General features: G+C 38.2%; 1 protein-coding gene across 1 annotated transcript in view; it reads left to right on the top strand.

Moving 5' to 3' along the window:
* Window positions 1–21,394, top strand: part of POLA1 (DNA polymerase alpha 1, catalytic subunit) — a 317,031-nt gene that overhangs the window by 242,548 nt on the left and 53,089 nt on the right. Inside the window, exon 36 of the mRNA XM_059680284.1 lies at window positions 1,346–1,442. Within this exon, the coding sequence (XP_059536267.1) occupies window positions 1,346–1,442 (97 nt within the window). The remainder of the gene's footprint in view (window positions 1–1,345; window positions 1,443–21,394) is intronic.

Raw genomic sequence — 21,394 nt, 5'->3', positions numbered from 1 at the left:
TTAATACTTGGTTACCCAAAGTGATTCTCTCAAAAAAAAAATAATGCTGGTTCCATATCCGGTTGTAAATAGTGGTTTTCTTTAAGTTCCTACTCACATGCTAGTCTGTGGGTGCCACCTGACCCTGTGGCATGGATTGTGCAGATGTCTTGGTTGTCATGGTCATTCATTGTTTGATTCATCCAACATCTATAGAGCACTTACTGTGTGTATTAGCTGTCACTGGTGCCCACCCTGGCATGCAGTAGGTGCTCAGTTGATGTTGGTTAGATTTCATGGTCATCCAGGGCAGCAAGTGAGAACTGCTAATGTGTTTGTCATTTGAGTAGTTGTTGAGGGTTTAGTTGTTTCACCTTGGTAGGTCAAACCACCCCCCCCCCCAAAGAAAATACCAAAGCTCCAGCTCATTGTCCTCCAATAAGAGGGTTTCCCAAGTATCTAACCCCCTAGGAAGAAGGAAAGAAAGTTTGTAGGAAAATTGATTTAAAATAAATAAAATTTCATGTCACTCACCAAATAATTCACACTTTGGTTGTTGAATTGACCGCACATGTTTTTCCCCCTCACAAGAGTGAGTTATGGTTGCTCAGAAGAATACACAGTGAGTCTAGATAACCTCAGGTGCGTCAGCATTCAGTATGTTTGCTAAATGAATAACAGTTCACACACATCGCCTACAGTTTATTGAATTAGAACTTGCCAAAGTCACTCAACATTTGTTTTGACGTGGGTGGGATGAAAACCCTTGGTTATTTCAGTTCACATGGTATTTCTGAGATCATATGTTTCCCACTTAGGGTGAGCACAGAGCAAGTGGTCAAGATATTTCTCAAGTCTGTTCTTAATTCGTCATATGCTTGTGAGCCAATTCCTGGCTAAGGCAATAGATTGTCGCCACAGGTCATAAGATTGTGCTCATAATATAGCAGTATGTGTTAAACAGTTTTGAGAAATTGTTTAACTTCCTGCTGGCATGGACAGGTCCCAGTTAGGAAGCACAGTACTACTTTTCCCGATTAACAGTGCAAATTGTCAAGGGTGCATAGGAATTTTCAGTTTGACAAAATCAGCTTTTTGACAGCAGGGGCAATCAGTCTGCAGCTTCACAAGTAGTAATCTATGATCGAAGTGGCAGGATTTATTCTGAAATATGAATGGTATGTATGCTTTATGACGGGAACAAACCATTGGTATGATTCTCCTCTTCTTACTTACCCCCCTTTTTAAAAAAACATAAAACAAAAACTCCTTGATGTGGAAGTTGAAATTAAGGAATATACTCTGTTGATCTCTGCCGCTCCCCCTCCCCAACAGTAGTATTCATTTATTTTCTGTTATATTGCAGTATTCTGACAAGTCCCTGTACACCCAGCTGTGCTTTTACCGGTACATTTTTGATGTGGACTGTGCACTGGAGAAACTTACTACCGATCATGAGAAAGGTACGTTAAAATACTGTAATTACCTTTGAGTTTAAAGTGGAAATTTGCATCATAAAAGCCAGACCTACTGTGTCAGGCTGGTCACGCAGCATCACACTGTTGTCTCAGAAGCAGGCCCTGGGGGCCGTTGTGAGCACAGACATCCCCTGCATGAGGGGTGGTAGCGTAGGAATCCCCGGCTTTGGCCCCCACAGTCTGTCTCATATTGTTCTCTATTAAAGCAGGGCGTTGGGGGAGGAACTATACAAAAAGGACTCTTTAAATGCTATATTTTGAAAATGCTATTTTCAATAGAGTTTAGTAATTGTAATAAAGTAAGCATAGGCAACGTGATCATTGCACCTGCAAAAACCAGATATTACCACAAAAAAATAAACCTGGAGTGTGTCTCTGCTGTTCACTAAAAGCCTGGGTTCACTTTGAAAGAGAGGGATGGAGTGGAGTTCTTTATTGACTCCGTCCTATGAGAGCATTTGGGTACCGCAGCCCAGGTGATCAGCTGCTGCCTGTAACCCTCGCAAGTCTTGCAGGCACTGTGAGGCTTGATGGGTCTGGGGAAAGCTTTGTTACATAACTGAAAGTATTTGAACATGTCATGATAAGTGCGTGTTTTTTTTCCTCCTACCTGAAAATCCCATTGACAACTTTTCTATTACCTGTAAAAAATAAAAAAGGCGAATTTACACATTTTTCTTATTAGTTACCTACAGAGTGTTTATGTTGTTTGTCAGTGAATATCAATTCAACATTTTCTTGGTCGGTGTAAGGGCTGGAGGCAACCTCAAGGGCATACAGAAGCCTACAATACTGCTGGATTTCCACTCGTAAAAATCCCCATGCTGCCCTTGATTTGGTCTTAATTGTTTTCAGTTCTTGTCATAATTGACTTCCTTGAGATTATGGTTTTTAATCCCTTGACTTACTGGGTTTTGCTGTCCTTGAATCTGAAACACTTTGTGACTGATGGAGGAGTTGGTTCTGATATTAGTATCTTGTCTTTAGTTGTTCAACAAGAACTTTGGCTATTTCCACAGCATATTATCAGTGAGATTTATATAGAGAAAAAATTCCTTCTGTCCATTAGTAACTACGTTTTCAAACTTTCATGGCTGATACCTAGTCCATGTTTACTTGCAGTATCATTAATAGCTGCTTCTCTTTTCACCCAAGGACGTTTCCTTAAGGCTAAGGTGTTGTGAGTTGAGAGGATTAAGTACGGATTCTCTAATGAGTACATTGTCTATTTCTGCTGGGTTTGTTACCTCTTTCTGAATATCGGTATAGTAGAACTTGCTCCCCCTTTGCTTCTTTCTGAACCTAGCCATCCCAGATTGTTCCCTAGATGTTCTCAGACTCTGAGGGGCTAGACTCCTCTTCTAGATATCTCTAAAATCCTTATCTGAGGGGCTGAATCAGTCTCAGGATCAGCAGTTTTCAAAAGTCTGGTGACTCTTAGAGACTTGTAGGAGCGATCTGGAAAGTTACTGGAGACTTACCCCAGCTTCTTAGAGAACATTAAGAAATGCACATATCTCTACAAGAAAAAAAAAAGAGGAAATAGAGCAGCCACTGGGAGCTTCTCCCTTGGCAAAAGGGGAGCGGTGTTGACAGAATCTGTACACCCAGGTGATTTACTGTCATTTGCTTCTAATAAATACACTATCCAGAAGTTCAGGGCCAAATGGCACTAAGTGCATTATCAATGGGTTCTTTTACAGGTCAGAAGGCTAAATAAAAATACAAGAGAAGGGTACAAATTGTATGTCCGATAGAAGGAACTTCACAAGATGTTCCAGAGCCTTTTGTTTTATTTATGGGATTTTAATTATTGAAGCTGTTTTTCTTTGAGCTTCCCTCTGCTTATTTATTATTCCTAAATTTTAGTTTAGGATTGAGTGAATTACCTGAAATTTCCTTGCTCAGGGTGTTTTCAGATCATTCAGTAATGTTTTGTGGTGTTAGATATTTGTTAGTGATAGGATATAAACTGAAAGACTGGGTCATGCTTACCTGTGGTTCTACCAAGTGACATCTGAAAAGCTCTCTCCTAAGAATCACCGGAAGCATATAAAAATCGAAATCCATGGATCCTACACCCAGAGATTCTAATTCAGTTGTAAAGTAGAGTTTAGGAAGCTCAACTTTTTAGAAAGTCCCCCAGATAATTCTGATATACAGGTAAGTTTGAAATCCCCTGTCCTGGGCACTCTGAACACATCAGTTGAGTGGTTTCTAAATAAAAGAGAATTGAACACAGGGTGAAGTCCAGAGGGAACAATTGGAGGACAAGAATATTCTTATAGTCATTAGGGGAACAATCACATGGGAAACTTCCATAAATGTTAATTTAACATATATATAAGTCACTTCTCACTTTATAAGTTGGAGTGAAATTGCTTTCTTCTGACTTGCTGTTCAAGGGTGACTTGCTATAAAAATGAATTGAAAATTTGTGAGATCCAGAGGGCAAATATATTTATTCAATTTGGACCAAAGCCAGGACACTAGTACATATTACCGTCAAAAGTCCTGTGAAAAACAACAGTCCTTCCACACAGTTATATTATTGAGAATGGACTCTAAGTATTGTCTGTCAACAAGTGCCCTGGAACTGGCGTGTGAAATTTTTACTGTGTGTAAACTCTCCTTTACTGTCAGTAGCAACCTTTTCTTCACTGAGATTGTTTTACCATTTCTACTTCAAAGCCTATATTTTAAGGGTTGTACTTGGATGGTAGTTTGTTGTTGTTGTTGTTGTTTTTAAATATGTTTTTATTGATTTTACAGAGAGAGGAAAGGAGAGGGAGTGAAAGAAACATCAGTGAGAGAGAATCATTGATGGGCTGCCTCCTGCATGCCCCCTGTTGGGCAACCCGGGCATGTGCCCTGACCAGGAATCGAACCGTGACCTCCTGGCTTATAGGTCGACACCCAAACACTGAGCCACACCAGCCAGGCATCTGGATGGCAATTTTAATTTTTGTTTGAAACTTGGCAATTTGACTTGGGAAAAACACACAAATTATTGGAAAGAGGTTTATTTATTTTTATGGTGTAAAGTAGCTCTTGTCAAAGCTTTTTCCTATGCTTGGCTTTCAAACAAAGGTTTACAGGCCATTAGTCCATAATGTGAATTGACCCCATTTGGTATTTTCCCCTTTTCTTTAAAATGGTAAAGAACTGTTATTCACTTTGGTGAAGTGTTTACTGCCTCTTCACTGTAACTACATAACATTTTAAAAATCTTATTTCTGTGGGACTTTGGCATTATTATTATAACTGCTGCAGAATGTACACAGATGGCATAATAGATCCAAAGGAAGTTTTAGAGGAACATAGTGGCAATGTATAAAGTGAAAATCCATTTCCACAATGGCAGCACATTATAGTCCCATTTGACCGCATCATCCCATGGGGCCTTGGCCTCAGTAGGAATAAGTATACAGTTTGGGGGAGACATGAATCGGTTCAAGTTTTTGCCCAGTTGTTTCAATTAAGTCTGCTTTAAAAATGCAGGAGGAAAAAGGAATCTCTTTTCTCAACTGAGCCTCTTTTATTTATTCAGCAACAGTAAAAACAATATATATTTCCTATTATGTGTTCAATGCCACCCCAGATGTCAGAGGAGCAAAGGCGGCCAATGCTCCCTGCCCTGGAGGAGCTGAGAGTCATGAAATAATTGACCATTGGGGACAGACAGATTCAGCAGCAGCTAAGTGTGATAAACTGCCAATCTGGTCAAATTTTGTTTTAAAGACAGGGAGCCACTGCCTACCTTTTTCAAATAGATTTTATTTTTTAGGACAGTTTTAGGTTCACAGCAAAAATGAATGGAAGGTAAAAAGATTCCCCATGTACCCTTTTGCCCCCACATATACACAGCCTCCCTCATTATAAACATTCCCCACTCCAGTGGGATATTTGTTATAGTTAATGAACCTGCATTGACACATTATCATCCACAGTTCATAGCTTACCTTAGGGTCCACTCTTGGTGTTGGACATTCTGTGCATTTGGTCAAATGTCTCCACCATTATAGTATTGTACAGAATAGTTTCACTGCCCTAAATATCATCTGCACTCCCCTTACTCATTCTCCCTTACCCCAGCCCTGGCAACCATTGATCTTCTTATTGTCTCCATAGTTTTGCCTTTCCCAAAATGTTATGTGCAGTTGACCCTTGAACAACAACAATGGTTAGGGGTGTGGATCCCACACACAGTTGAAAATCCACGTGTAGCTTTGACTCTCCCAAAACTTTACTAGTAGCCTACTGTTTACTAAAAGCCTACCAATAACATAAACAGCCTATTAACACATATTTTGTGCATTTCAAACCCAAGTTGTTCAAGGGTCAACTGTAGTTGGAATCAGACAGTATGTAGCCTTTTTAGATTAGCTTCTTTTACAAAGCTGCACTTATTACGTCTCCTCTATGCCTTTTCAAGGCTCTATAACTCATTTCCTTTTAGCGCTGGATAATATTCCATTGTCTGGATTTACCACAGTTTATCCATTCATTTACTGAAAGACGTTTTGGTTGTTTTCAAGTTTTGGCAATTATTAATAAAGCAGCTATAAACATCTGTATACAGGTTTTTGTGTGTACATAAATTTTCAAATCCTTTGGGTCAATACTAAGTAGTATGATTGCTGGATCCTATGGTAATGGTATGTTTCATTTTGTAAGAAACTGCCAAACTGTCTTCCAAAGTGACTATACCATTTTACTTTCCCACTGACAGTGAATGAGAGTAACTGTTGCTCTACAACCTCGTTAGCATTTGGTGTTGTCAGTGTTCCGGGTTTTGGCCATTCTAATAGGTACATAGTGATATCTCATTGTTGTTTTAATTTGCATTTCCCTGGTGACATATGATGTGGAGCATCTTTTCATATGCTATTTTCCATTTGTGTATCTTTGGTGAGGTGTTTTTGGCCCATTTTTTATCGGCTTGTTTGTTTTCGTATTGTGTTTTTTAACAGTTCTTTGTATATGTTGGATAATGGTCCTTTATTGTTATTACAGTGAATTTGAACTGTTTATGTCTTTGGCAAATATCTTCTCCCAGCTTATGGCTTGTGTTTTTATTCTTTGAACACTAATTGCCATTTCACTTTGGTGTTTGATGTTTCCTTATTTCTAAACAAACAAACAAACAAACAAACCCCACTTTTTTTCTGTTCCTGTTCTCTTACCAGCAGCTTAGCTCCTCTTATTCTGTGCCACCTATTTGTAGCAAGGTGGTATATTAGTTTGCTAAGGCTGCCGTAACAAAATACCACAAACTGGGTGGCTTAACCAACAGAAATGTATTTCCTGACAGATCTGGAGGCTAGAAGTCTGAGATCAAGGTTTTGGAAGGGTTTGTTTCTTCTGAGGCTCCTCTCCTTGGATTGTAAATGGGCCATCTTCTCCATCTTCACATGGTCTTCCCTCTATATGTGTCTGTATCCTAATCTCTTCTTCTAAGAACACCAGCCCTGTTGGTTTAGGTCCCACCCTGGTGACCTCATTTTAACTTAATTACCTCTTTAAAAGCCCAATCTCCAAATATAGTCACATTCAGAGGTACTAAGGGGTTAGGACTTCAACCCCCCATTCAATACGAATTGGTGGAGGAACACAATTCAGCCCATAACAGATGGTCTTTGTGAATTGTTTTCTATAAACCCCTTTGAACATGTGGCATTTGTCTCTGCTAGAATTGAACGCCAGGATTTAGAATTCTGTGTTGAAGAAAGGAATTGGAGCTACATAATAAAGGTTAGCATAAAGATGGTGCTTTAACCTTGGCCATATGAAAAGCATCTGTTAGGAAGCTCAGTTTCTCAATGGAGTCTCTTTAGGCCCAGAACGACTATTCTTGCAAAGGGATATGAGCAGCCTAGAGTGCCTTGCCTACTGAGCAGTGCCTGTCAGGTTGCTCTGCTCCTCCCTCCTCTCAGCCAGAAATTTCAGACACTTCCCCTTTTGAGCTTTGTTCTTACCTGCTTGCTTTACCCATTTTTTTTTTCTTAAACTTTTCAATTTCATGCTCTTCTGTCCTTACTTTATGCGTGATATAGCATCTCTAGACATTTGTTGTTTTCATTGGTGTCACCCAGGACTAAGCTGTCCCTTTGTAAGGTACTTTGTAGTTCCTGTCATCCTTTCAAATGTCTATCATGGGTCCTCGCAACAAACAGCCTTCTAGGGTAGCAATGGATTGTGCCCCATTGTATTGATGAAGAAATTAAGTTGTGTAATATAACTTCCTTTGCATTCTCATAGCACCCTGTGGGTGAGTGCCCTTCTCATAGAACTTACCCTGTATCCTGAATTGTTTTGACTTTCTCTTCCACTGAGTTCACTGAGACACAGGACTGTATCTTATTTATCTGTGCTTTGCCTATTGGAGCCAGCTCACTAAATTTTGGTGAGAGAATTCTTAGTGGAAAATAAGCCTCACAAGCAATTTTAAGCATTTTGGAGGAATTCGTCCTATTGAAGCAATTCTGTCTATGAATGGAGGGCAATGTGCAGTAAAATTCTAGAACCTCCTATATTGCTTGGCTTGACTCACGTGTGCCATGGATTAATGCCACAAAATTTCTTTGGCATTTTCAGATTTAATATCTGTCATTTCAACACTTCGTGAGTGATATTAAAGACATGTGACATAGTATCTCTCATTTTGCTGATGCCACATTTGAATTGAATCAAAAGAATGTGAAATCACTTAACTACACAGATACAGGGTCCTGTTCTCTGTTCACCATCAGCTAAATACATTCATATAATGGTGATAATTGTCTTACTTTGTGGAAAATAGAGACCTAAAAGAGAGACAACAGCTAGTATGAAAAGTGAAGGAATCTTAAGAAGTGATAATTTTTTTTAGCCAGAAAATAAGGTTTATGGAAGAAATTATATGCTTTAGCGTACATGAATATTTGGAGTTTTCTAAAGGTCTCAAAACAAGTCCTACTCAGTGTTAAGGATTTCTACTTTATTTCTTGAACTGCTAACATGAAAGCAGGAGAGTTTTATTATTGCTAGAAGTAGTACTGAAATAAAAGTAGCAGAGGAGTCCTTTCTAAGCCAGTTGACATTCTTAGATTTTACTTTGTTAAAACCTTACAAGGCGTTAGAAAGAAGCCGGTGTCAGAGCCTATCTGGTCCAGTTCTTCTTTTATCACTTTTTTAAGCCCATGGGTTAGTCTATTGAAAAAAAAATTGTTGGATTTTAGAAATGAGCCTTTTCTCTGTTTTTAATAACTAATAACAGGTAAAAAACACACAAAAACAATTCACACCTATCAAGTACATACGGTAGAAAGTCACTTAAGCACCAACCAATTCACGCTTAAAATCATATTTTTTATAATTGTGGAAAAATTCTTTAGAAAAATAAATATTGAAATGGGTAGCAAACCCTATTTTCCTTTTGCTCATTTTCTTGCAAATAAAAATGATCTTAGGTTTGTTTTAAATTATTCCTTTGATTAGTTTAAGGGGATTTTTCTCAGAGGGAACTAACTAACGCTGCGGTTCAGAACATAATTAGCTGTCTGTTTATGACCGGGAAGTGATTGTGGAAGCACAAAGAAGTTTGATAATAGAAAAAGTGGCTCCCATAATCCTGGGCTTCTGGGGCTTTTTGCTGTAGATGTTATTGTTAGATATACATAGTTTTAATCTTTAATGACTTAGGGAAATATTGACAACATAATGTTAAAGTCCAAAACTAAGTAGCCGTTATGATTCAAATTTGTAGTTTATATGCAAGGTGGAAAAATTAGGAAGAAACACTCGAATTATTTATAGTTGTTATCTTTGCATGGATTATAATCTTTATTTTCTCCTTTATATTTGTATGTCCTACTTTCTAAATTCTATAATCTGAGCATGTATTGCTTTCACAACAAGAAACAAATTGTAAGCACTGAAATTTTACAAAGAAATGCTTTACTCAACTTACAATAATTCTTCAAATAATTTAACAATTGAGGGAGAAAATCACATACAGATGACCCCACACCAGCTTTTTTCCTCCATGCCTTCTCCCCCCCCCCCCCCCACACACACACAAGTCAAACCTAAGACCGTGTTACTCAGAGTGTGATCAGTAAACCAGGAGCAGAGGCATCACCTGGGAACTTGTTAGAAATGCAAAATAGCAGGCCCTCCCCAGACCCACCGCATCAGTATCTGCATATTAACAAGATTCCCAGGTGATTCCTAGGCACATTAAAGTTTGAGAGGCGCTGATCCAAGATACTCTCCCATCTTAATACCTAAGGCCTACTTCAATTTTATTCACCCATTGATTCGGGCTATCCTTTTGTCCAAACTTCAAAATGACAAATGTACAGACTACAGAAGGCCTACCCAGGTTTAAAGTAGAGTTGGTATGACAGCCTGGTCTTTCGAAATATATTCTGTGATTAAGCTTAAAAATGTAGTGGCCTAAACTGGGACTGATGGGGGCGAGGCAAGAAAGCATGAGTACTTCCACTTCGTTTCTTCTTAACCAGAAGGAACAAGGGAGAAGTAAATGAGGGTTTTCAAAATGGCTTTCAGCGTCTCAAGATCAGTGGCTTATAAAAGAGAGACCTGGAATGCATTTCTACATCCACTTCATATGATGGCCACTCTATATGTGCCCAGAGGCAAGTTTCACCCACTCACCACACTCGAGCCTCATTGATTTAGCTCGTCTGTAAAGATTTCAAGGCATTGAACTAAATTTTTTTAGAAATGAAAACAAAATTCTGTGTCTTATTTTGCTACTAAAAGGTTTACTTTGGAATTTACTTTTCCTGGTGTTGCTGACTTTTCTGTTTTTATGCTCAGAACAAGAATAATAAAGGGGACATTTTTCAGCGGCAACATGGAGCCTCTTCATATGACTTTGTTTTTCTCTCTGAATACTGCCAGTTTTTGTTTCTGTTTTGTTTTTCAATTAAAGATGTCTTTACATTGTGACAGAAGAGAAACTACAGTTTTTCAGGAAATTGTCACTGGAGTTGCTTTGCCCATAAGTGTAGGTGTCTTGGCTCTGTCCATTTTCTATTTTCCTCTTTAGGATAGCTAAAGTAGTATATAAAAGTTGTCATATATTTGGGCAACAAACTCTGGATTCTAATAACGTGCCTTTCTTTAAGCCCATTTCTGTAACTATGCACTCAACCTTTGCACTTTTATGGTCTTATAGGCATGATAAAAGATGTTACTAGTTTTATAAAAGTCCTTTCCTGTTTTGTCTTTTCAGTGGGCAGGTTATTTGTCCCTTTTGTAGTGACAAGTATGCAACACAAATAAGGGCACCAATGGTGAAGTCTATAGATGATAATGCCACAGTTGATGGTCTTCATCTGCAAAACATTTTGTCTTTTTTTTTTTTTTTGAGTGCAGAGAATTGGGAAAACCTGATAAGATTCTTTTCATGTACTTTAAAAAAATATACTCCTATCACCAATGAGGAAAAAAATATTAAGCAATTTTCCAGCAGTTAGACCATAATGCGAGCTAATCACTTTATTTTGAAGAAAAGCATTTTTTAAACAGTTGAGCTAGTAAATTTACTTTTAAAATGTATTGTGCTTACACAGTAGATGGTTTTATTTCCATGATGTTTTTTACTACATAATTACACATCTTAATTACATAATTACTATCATAATTATTATGTAATTGCATGTACTTCCACTAATTACAAAATCAGGAAGTGTAATTATCTAGTAAAAACTTTATGAAATTTCATGCACTAAAATTACTTGAAAGGCTATTCCAGTGGTCTACTGGAAGGCTTTCCATGGTTAGCCTTCCTCCTCACTTTAGTTTAGAGATTGAACCCAGAGGCCAGTACAAGGACAACAACCATAAACAGAACAACACTAAACTGAGTGTTGTGATATAGGTAAGTTGGCCCTTGTTCTTTATGAATTAAAGCCAGGAAGCGCTTGAATTTTTTGTGATGATGGAGTTGTGATGAGAATAATATATTGTTTGATGTAGGTATCAAAGAAACTTTTGGTGGGAAGGGCAGTTCTTTCTTAGGAAAGAAATACTTAATAGAATTGAGAATCGAGGCATTTAGGTTACAAAACAGCCAGGCCTTCTATAATTCTATAATATGAATAGCTTGTTTACCCTATCTCTGCCTTTAAAAGCAAAATAATGTTACTATTTAAAATTTTGTTTCCTTAGTTTGAAGAGGGCTTTTTTTCCCAGTTTGTGTTTATTTACTAATATAGGAGCAAACATATCAACAGAGCATAATTTTTTTCTCCTGCTACTTGATGTCAAAAGCAGCTTTTGAGACATAAACATACATGCACAAACATGTAACATCAGACCCTAAATAAAGACAGAAGGTTTAATTCAATAAAGCTATGATGCCTTTACCTTTCAAAACGACATGCAAATTGTACAGTAAAACAATAGTCATGACAGCAAATTAGATATGACATCTAAATTACACTACAAAGAGAAATACCAGAACCATTTTTGGTCTGTAGGAGTCTATTTTAGCCCAGGTTTAAAACCCAGTCTTTATTGTCTAAGTAGGGTAATGTTGTGTAAAGACTAATTGGAGAGCTTGGTTGAATTAATTGCAGATTAATTAGGAAGAAAGGGCTTATAATACTCATGACAGAAAGGAGAGAAGATCCTTTAAGTATCATGATAGAATGTGCTATAAGTTTTAGGAATAGTAAATTATTGATATTTGTATAACATCTACAATGCTCTGTTCTAACATTACCTAAATAAAGGTTTAGATATAGTTATACTAAATGTTCTTCCCCTCATAATTCGTGCTTTTCACTTTTGAGTCAGCTACTTAACATGTATATTAGTTACTTCTTTTTAAAATGCAGTCTTTTTTATATTTGACATCTTAATTCTTTAATTACAACTCCAAGGTGGTAACACCAAGAATCATAATTTTTCAGAAACTTGAGTAAAATGATATTTGTGACGGAAGACTAAAGGCCTGTAGTGTTAAGAGCAGATGACATTCCCTTTTTTTTTTTTTTTTTTTTTTTTTTGCTAAAATCTTTCTAAAGAAACACTCTTTGTGGTTTTATCACTTATTGACTTTGTGACTTTTTTACACCAGCTAAAATTAGTAATAAATAATGACTTTTAAAAAGTTCATGAAAGATATGAAAACACAACCCCACTTTCTTCAAGCAAATTTGAGAATTTGTAGTCATCCAGAATTGTCTCATGCTCTCGGGGATATTTGGGATTGAAACATGTTTAGTCTAATTCTAGTGTTTTTCTGTAGTGGTTTGAGATTATTCTTAAGTTGTATATCCTTTTCCTCTTTGGAATCTTTGCTTAGCCCAGAATTTAATGTCTCCATCATTTCTTATTTGCCTTTACTCTGTTCTGATAACATTTCTTTTCAGAAGTGTTTATGCTCCCTTCATGAAACAACACTTACCTCTCATGCGTCTTCTTAATCTTTTCTTTTTGTTTTTTACCGATTGCATGTGCCACATCAGAATAGCCTTTAATTTTTCAAAGTTAAGTGTTTTTGCTTAGTCCTCACCTTTTGAATTACAGTGCAGATTTCATTTTTGAACTGGCTTAATGTTTAAACTGACTGGGTTTTTGTTTTGTTTTGCTCTGTTTTCTTGCTTTTCATGGACTTTAGCATATGTTTTTATTATTCTCTGTAATTCTTTAAATTTTTAAAAATTATGTAATGGAATCACCCATAACTTTTGAAGTTTAATTGTGTCCTTGTGATGTCTCCAGTTACTCACTAGCCCCAGGCCCAGAATTTGCATGCGATTAGCCAGTGCCCATTTATTGTTTTATGCTGTACTATCATGTCCATATAATGGGTGCTACCCGTCATATGCACAAAACACTCATCATCAATTTGACCCATTCTTAGAGTAGTTTATCCTATAGTTGTCATGAATTTATTCAGATCCATCAGTATTCTCTTACCTTGTGGCCAACAGGATGGTAACTAGACTGAATTAGTAGCCTGTCATTGAGTTCAATTGAATTAACATTGATTGCATTCTCTCCATTAAAGGCCCTGGGAAACCTTTATCCCCTTAGCGTGTGAGCCCTGCTAGCCTCAGCACCTCCCTTAAAGCTTAGGGCTTAACCCAGCTGTGGTCACAAAAAGATAGGTTTGCCGGCAATTTAGAGACTGATATACTTTTCTCGTTTTAATAAATTATCATAAAACCTAAATTGAAAATAGGATTTTTTTTAAAGCAGGCCTGTGTAACCCTGGTGTTCTCCGTTTCTCCCTTCTTCACACCCTGCCCCCCAAAATTAATTCAGCCTGTGTTTGTTGAATAATATGTAAAGGACACAAGTATAAGCAAGACCTGGCTTTAGAGGTAATAATAGTTCTGATTGTTTCTTATTCATGCATTCACCTCTAAGCACCTATTCTTTATAGGACTTTACTCTTTGTGGAGAACATTCCCATCCATTATCTTTTACTTTTCCCATTGGATAGGGGCAGTTGACATTTTTCAGATGAAAAAACAACCTCAAAGAGTTGAAATGACCCTCCCGAGGTAGCAAAGCTGGGGGGTGTGGGAGCCCAGCTTTCTTTCTTCTGTGTCACAGCTGCCTTGTTCTTAATCTAGTAAGTACGGAAACTTCAACCTGAAGGACATAAGTCTAATACAAGGGAGTGGCGTGAAGTGCCGTGGGATCTCCACATACAGCTGAGGGAAGGAGTCCTGGTGGAGATGGATTCTCAGTTAGGCCTTGAAGAGTGAATAAAATTTTACTAATGAACAAAATAAACTGACAAACAAAAGGTCCAGAAGCATGGAACAAACTGACAGATCTCAGAGGGGAGGGGTTGGGGAGGACAGGAAGAGATTAACTAAAAAACATATATTCATATATGTATAGCCCATGGACACAGACAATATATGGGGAAGGCCTGGTGAGGCAGGGACTGGATGGAGGAGGGCAAATGGGGGACATCTGTAATACTTTCAACAATTTTAAAAAAAAGAGTGAATGAGCCCGGCAGGTATGCTCGGTGGATTGAGCAGCATCCCATGGACCAAGAAGTCATTGGTTCAATTCCCGGTCAGGGCACATGGCCGGGTTGCAGGCTTGATCTCCAATAGGGAGTGTGCAGAAAGCAGCAGATCAATGTTTCTCTCTCATAGTTTCCATCTCTCCCTCTCCTTTCCTCTCTCTCTCTCTCTCTAAAATCAAGAAAAACATATTTTAATAAAAAGAGTGAATGAGATTTTAATAGGCACAGATGCACTTAGTTTGAGAGTAAGTTTTGTCTTTCTGGCTGTTCTTTAAGTGCCCTATTGCTTATCTAGCTTTTATAAATCAAAAGCCCTCATTTGACAAATGCATGATGGTTTTATTTTTTTATTTTTTTTAATATATCTTATTGATTTTTTTTTTTAGAGACAAGAAGGGAGAGGGATAGAGAGAAACATCGATGAGAGAGAAACATCGATCAGCTGCCTCCTGCACACTCCCCACTGGGGATGTGCCCGCAACCAAAGTACATGCCCTTGACCAGAATCGAACCTGGGACCCTTCAGTCCACAGGCCGACACTCTATCCACTGAGCCAAACTGGTTAGGGCTGCATGATGATTTTAAATCATATTTGAATTGGAAGTGTAATCAAAAAGTGCTTATTATGAGGCTGGCCTATACAAAGCTTTAAAACCAAGGCTTGAGGCTGGAAGGCTGTTCTCTGTTCACTCCCCACTATAACCACTGGTGCTACTTTAAAAGAAGTTGACTCCATACTGCAGGATACATCTGTCAGAAGTGTATCAAAGTGTTTTCTTATGTTAAATAATTTAATTCAGAATATGATAATGTAAATATTTTGACACAAAAAAACATTACATACTGTGATTTATCCACTTATCTTAAAACAGATGTCTTTAAAAAAAAGAAGTATGATAAGACAAAACAAAACAGAAATAGGAATTAAAAGAGATGAATGACAGACTGAACTAGTTTTATTTAGAGGCTAAAAATAAAGTCCTGCTAGCATTATGACCATAAAATATAAAAATGTTTTTACTTGAAGCGTGATTAATTTTTTACTATCATATGGCGAACATTTAGACTTGTAAGACCTATTTATAAAGTAATTTTTGTTGCTAAAATAATTCTCATGTTTTATTCGTATATTATATATTATCTTGCCAAAAAATGTAGATGCTGAAAAGTCAGTAAAATCCAAGATAAAAAGAGGATCTAAACCTGAGCCCATCTTTAGGAAATTATTCAATAGAGCACAGTCTGGTCTCTCAGTGAAGGCTCTACCACTTTTAACAAATGCGCCACAGTGAATTTATTAGTATGCTACAAAGAAATTTTCAAAATAATTAAGACTAAACTACACTTGTCAAAATAAATGAATGAAATACAATCTTGAATCATCCTTCTTCACTTATTGCTCATTTGCATAATTCAGTAACTTACACGTGAGTCTTTCAGTTATTGGTGAGAATTAGCAAGGTTCTGCTATTCCTTGTTGCACGGGCAGAATTGCACTGCCATGCAATTAGCTATTCGAGGCAGGGACTAATGGGAAACACCAAAGAGCACAGCAGAATCTAAAGAAACAAGGCAGGGGATCTAAAGACAAGAGACAATCAAAGACACCCAACAAACTCAAGCTGGTAGACCACAGGGAATTTTGAATGAAGCCTCTTAATTTATTTTGAGAATAAGAAATCAGTAGTATGAGAGAAATCTCAACAAGATTAGCTGACTAAGCCTACTTAAAAAAAATATCTCTATAGTACATAGTGCGCCAGGTTAACCACTCCTGTTTGTTAGTCTGTATACAGCTCAACAAATAGCCGGCAAAGCCTTTCATGGGTATATAGTGCTTTCCATTCAGGTTTTCTCTCTTTGAAGGAGGTCGTTTATATCAATGAGATCTGTAGATGCAAATTGCTTTCCCTATATATGAGGGGTCATTCCTTTCACAGCAGACTTGCTCATCTCTTTCATAGAGGTTTTGTTATTTTTCTACTGCTCCCAAAGGAATGATGGGAACACCCCCGCCCCTATTGGGCCCCCATCTAAGTTAGCCCCCAGATCTTTTCCCTGCAATTCTGTGAAACTTTTGTGTGCTGATCTTTGGGAACAAAACAAGCTGTTGGCAGCAGCCTTTAGCCCTGAATCAGGAAACTTCTTTCCTTCGTTCAACCTGAAATATCATCTCTTTAGATTTGCCTTTTTTTTCTCACCTAATTCTAAGGAAATCTATTTGTCATTGCAGCAGAATGTCACTGTAACATGCTAAGGCATGTGGGAAATTCATGGAAGCAGTGTCCTAAAAATGTTATTTTTAGTTTGACTCCCAAATGATATAAGCTCATAAAAATTAGAGGAACAGAAAAGTAAAGGGATCGATTTAAAGTTAGCTATGAAAACCTAACTTCTGATCCCATTACTGAAGTGGAAGGAAAGATAATATTTATCTTTTGCCTAAGCTTTTAAAGAATCATACAAACATTCCATACGTTTTAGCCTTAGTGTTCAGGAGTCTTAGGAAGAAGGGGTTTTAGTCACACTGTTTGAGCACTCTGTAAATATTTGTTGTCTTGTTCCTTCTGCTAGCATTTGTTGAGCAACAAGGGCATTGACCTGAGCTCCTGAAAGGAGTGGTTAAAAGCCCTCTCTCTCTGGCCCTGGCTGGTTTTGCTCAGTGGATAGAGCATCAGCCTGCAGACTGAAGGGTCCCAGGTTCGATTCTGGTCAAGGGCACATGCCCGTGGTTACATGCTCCATCCCCTGTGGAGGGCGTGCGGGAGGCAGCCGATCAATAATTCTCTCTCGTCATTGATGTTTCTATCTTCCCCTGTCCCTTCCTCTCTAAAATCAGTAAAAATATATTTTTTAAAAATAAATAAAATAAAAGCTCTCTCTCTCTCTGGAGTCAGAAAGTTCTAATTTTGGCTTTCCACCTCTTGCTAGATAAATAATCTTGGGGAATGTGACTTACCCTCCTGCTGCCTCATCTGTACAGTGGCAATGAGAAGAGCACCTGTCTCATAGGGTCTAAATTAAACAGTGATATGTGAAATGCCTAGAACAGTGCCTGGCGCATAGTAAGCATGCAATAAGTGTTGGTTGGTTTTATTACTTCTGAGAATAACGCTTTGTCCAATCCATTTAATATTATGGTTACTGTATCTGAATTGGTTTCTATAGCCTCTCATTGGCCATGTTTTGTTCATATTTGTGTCTCCAGCATCTAGCATAGCACCAGGCATATTTTAAATGGTTGGTACTTATTTACTGAACGGTTACAGCATGAAAAAAGCATGGTCCCTACTCTCAGGGAGCTTAAAATTGATCTTGATAACTGTTTTTTAGTTTTCTTATCAAAATAGCATTTATGTCAAAAGTATATTAGAAAGGATGAATTTATCCTCATTATTAATAATAATGGAAGGGGTTGCAACACAAGTAATCTACATATGATTAGCATTTTGTTTAGCTATGTTCCTTTGGCATGTGTTCCATTAATATTAAACAATTAGTAATAACTCTTGGCTCTTTTCTGAGGAGGGTAAAAAAAATAGTTGTATTTGTGTGCAGAAAGTCAGCCAAACCATATCCCCAAATCATGTACCTTTTAGCAGAGTACTTTTTTTAACATTTGGAAACTGTATTTTTTAATCACAGTTTACCCTTGATATTATTTTGTATTAGTTTCAGGTGTACAGCATAGTGGTTAAATAATCATATACTTTACAAAGTGTTTCCCCCCGATATTTCAAATATCCCCTGGCACCATACACAGTCATACAATATTGTTGACTATATTCCCTATGCTGTACTTTACATCCCCATGACTGTTTTGTAACTGCCAATTTATACTTCTTAATCCCTTCACCTTTTTCACCCAGTTTCACAACGCCCCTCCCCTCTGGTACCCATCTGTCTGTTCTCTATCTATGTCTGTTTCTATTTTGTTTGTTCATTTATATTGTTCTTTAGATTCTACATATAGGTTGGGGCAAAAGTAGGTTTACAGTTGTTCATATGGAAAATGATACAAGAATAAACCCTGTGTTTCTCAGATTTACAACTGTAAACCTACTTTTGCCCCAACCTGTATAAGTGAAATCATACGGTATTTGTCTTTCTCTAACTGACATTTCATTTAGCATAGTACCCTCTAGGTCCATCCATGCTGTCACAAATGGTAAGATTTTATTTTGTTATGGCCAAGTGATATTCCATTGTATATATGTATCACCGCCTTTTTATCCACTCATCTATTGATGGACACTTGGGTTGCTTTCATAGCTTGGCTATTTGAAATAATTCTGCAGTGAACATAAGGGTGCATATATTCTTTCCAATTAGTGTTTTGGGTTTCTTTGGACATATACCCAGAAATGGAATCACTGGGTCATAAGGCAGTTCCATTTTTAATTTTTTGAGGAACCTTCATACTGTTTTCTTTATTTCTTTAAATATATTTCTTTTATTGGTTTCAGAGAGGAAGGGAGAGGGAGAGAGATAGAAACTTCAGTGATGAGAGAGAATCATTGATTGGCTGCCTCCTGCACGCCCCCCACTGGGGATCGAGCCTGCAACCCGGGCATGTGCCCTTGGCCAGAATTGAACCCAGGACCCTTCAGTCTGTAGGCCAGTGCTCTATCCACTGGGCCAAACCGGCTAGGACCATACTGTTTTCCACAGTAGCTGCACCAATCTGAATTTCCATCAACCAAGGGTTCCCTTTTCTCCACATTCTGGCCAACACTTGTTGTTTGTTGATGTATTGATGATAGTCATCTGGACAGGTGTGAGGTGGCACCTCATTATAGTTCTAATTTGCATTTCTTTGATGATTAGTGACCTTGATTATCTTTTCATATGTATATTGGCCATCTGTATATCCTCTTTGGAGAAGAGTCTCTTCAAGTTAGCATTGTACTTTTTAAAAAATGTTTATATTGATTTTTGAGAGAGCGAGGAAGTGGGGGAGAGAGACATCGATTGTTTGCCTCCTGTATGCACCCCCGACAGGGGGCAGGATGAAACCCACAGCCTGGGCATGCACCCCAAATGGAAATTGAATTGGGGACCTTTTGGTGCATGGGATGACGCTCAACCAACTGAGCCACACTGGCCAGAGCATGTTAGCATAGCACTTCTTAACAAGCAGGGTGTATCTTTTACATTTTTTTAAATGACACGTTCACAGATGCCACTGCTAAAAGTCTGATTCAGTAGGTCTGGGGTGGGGCCCCAGCGGCTGTGTATTTTTAAAAGCTCTTTGGGTGATTCTAATGCACACCCACAGCGTTGAGAATCTCAGAGTTAGTGAAACTCTTCAAACTTTAATATTGCTTCTTGTCAAATATGCATTAACTTTGACTTTGATTTAGAAAGGGAGATTGGGTGGCATCTAGATAACAATTTAAATAGACAATAGAAAGGAAAATGAAGTCAAATACATGAATTATTTCCTAGATAAGGGAATCATTTATGGTGCTATAGGAGCTAATATAGCATCCTAGAATAAAGTGAAGGGGAAAACGAGCTATGTAAAGTAAGCAAGAAGAACCTGGTTTTTGGTTTTTGTTTTTACAATGAGTAAATAGAAGATGAGATAAATGCATTTCAACAAAATTGGCTATAAATCACATGTTATTTTTTCCATTAACTTAAACATCATAAAAATAGGAAAGGGCCTCCATGGAGGGTAGGGAATCCTTGAGGAGCCTGGATAGGTAACTGGGAAGGTATTGAGGTAGAGGCCAACCCAACCCTGGCGTTTAGGCACCTTCACTGTTTGAGTTTCTGGGACTGTTCCCACCTCTGCCTCTTCTGTTTACCTCTGGACTCAGCCAGATAGAGTAGCAATCTGCAGTTGCATCTTGTTGCTTGTCCCATGAGGGTCTGGACAGGGTGGTCATTCTAGAGCAGGGGTGGGCAAACTTTTTGACTCGAGGGCCACAATGGGTTCTTAAACTGGACCGGAGGGCCGGAACAAAAGCATGGCTGGAGTGTTTGTGTGAACTAATATAAATTCAAAGTAAACATCATTACACAAAAGGGTACGGTCTTTTTTTTTATTTTTTATTTTTTTTTTAGTTTTATTCATTTCAAACGGGCCGGATCCGGCCCGCGGGCCGTAGTTTGCCCACGGCTGTTCTAGAGTCTCTAGAATGACACCTCTGAGTGCCATGATCATAGCTTGGGCTTACCTCAGGTCTTCAGGCAGGAGAAATAACTTGGCTGGCCCCACTTCCCAGCTTTGGAGTTTTGGAGCTAGAAAAGAGTCTTAAATCACCCTTGTTTCTGGTTGTTGGGTTTCACATCATTCCCTTTTGCCTAGAAGAAATGAGACAGCACCTCCATGGCACCTGCAGATTAGACGCCCTCCTGGGTCCTTGAGTGGACTTGGACTCTACCATAGCTAGCTGTCTCCCTCGGCTTGTGAGTTTCCCTTTCCTGTATCACCCACCTCAGTCCAGTTTCTCCTGTTGGTATTCTGTTCAGCCTTTAAGGCAGCGGTTCTCAACCTGTGGGTCGCGACCCCTTTGGTGGTGGTATGATCCTTTCACAGGGGTCGCCTAAGACCATCCTGCATATCAGATATTTACATTATGATTCATAACAGTAGCAACATTACAGTTATGAAGTAGCAACGAAAATAATTTTATGGTTGGGTCACAACATGAGGAACTGTAGTTAAAGGGCCAGAAGGTTGAAAACCACTGCTTTAAGGCCTTCCAGCTAGAAGTGACCTCTGTGTTCTGCAAACTCCTGCAACACTGTCTTAAGCACCGTCTCTTGTGCATCATAACTCTTTGAGGATGGGACCATGCTTGATACATTGTTGTATATCTGATGGCAACTTGTTTATGATAAGAACCTTATAAATGGTATGTGAAATTAATGTTTTCTAAAATACTTTATAGTAGAAGCATAATACTTGATGGA

The sequence above is a fragment of the Myotis daubentonii genome, chromosome X (genome assembly GCF_963259705.1).
Source record: "Myotis daubentonii chromosome X, mMyoDau2.1, whole genome shotgun sequence".
Taxonomy (NCBI): Eukaryota; Metazoa; Chordata; class Mammalia; order Chiroptera; family Vespertilionidae; genus Myotis; species Myotis daubentonii.
The sequence above is the reverse complement of the archived record's forward strand: the minus strand, read 5'-3'. Positions and strand labels throughout refer to the sequence as shown.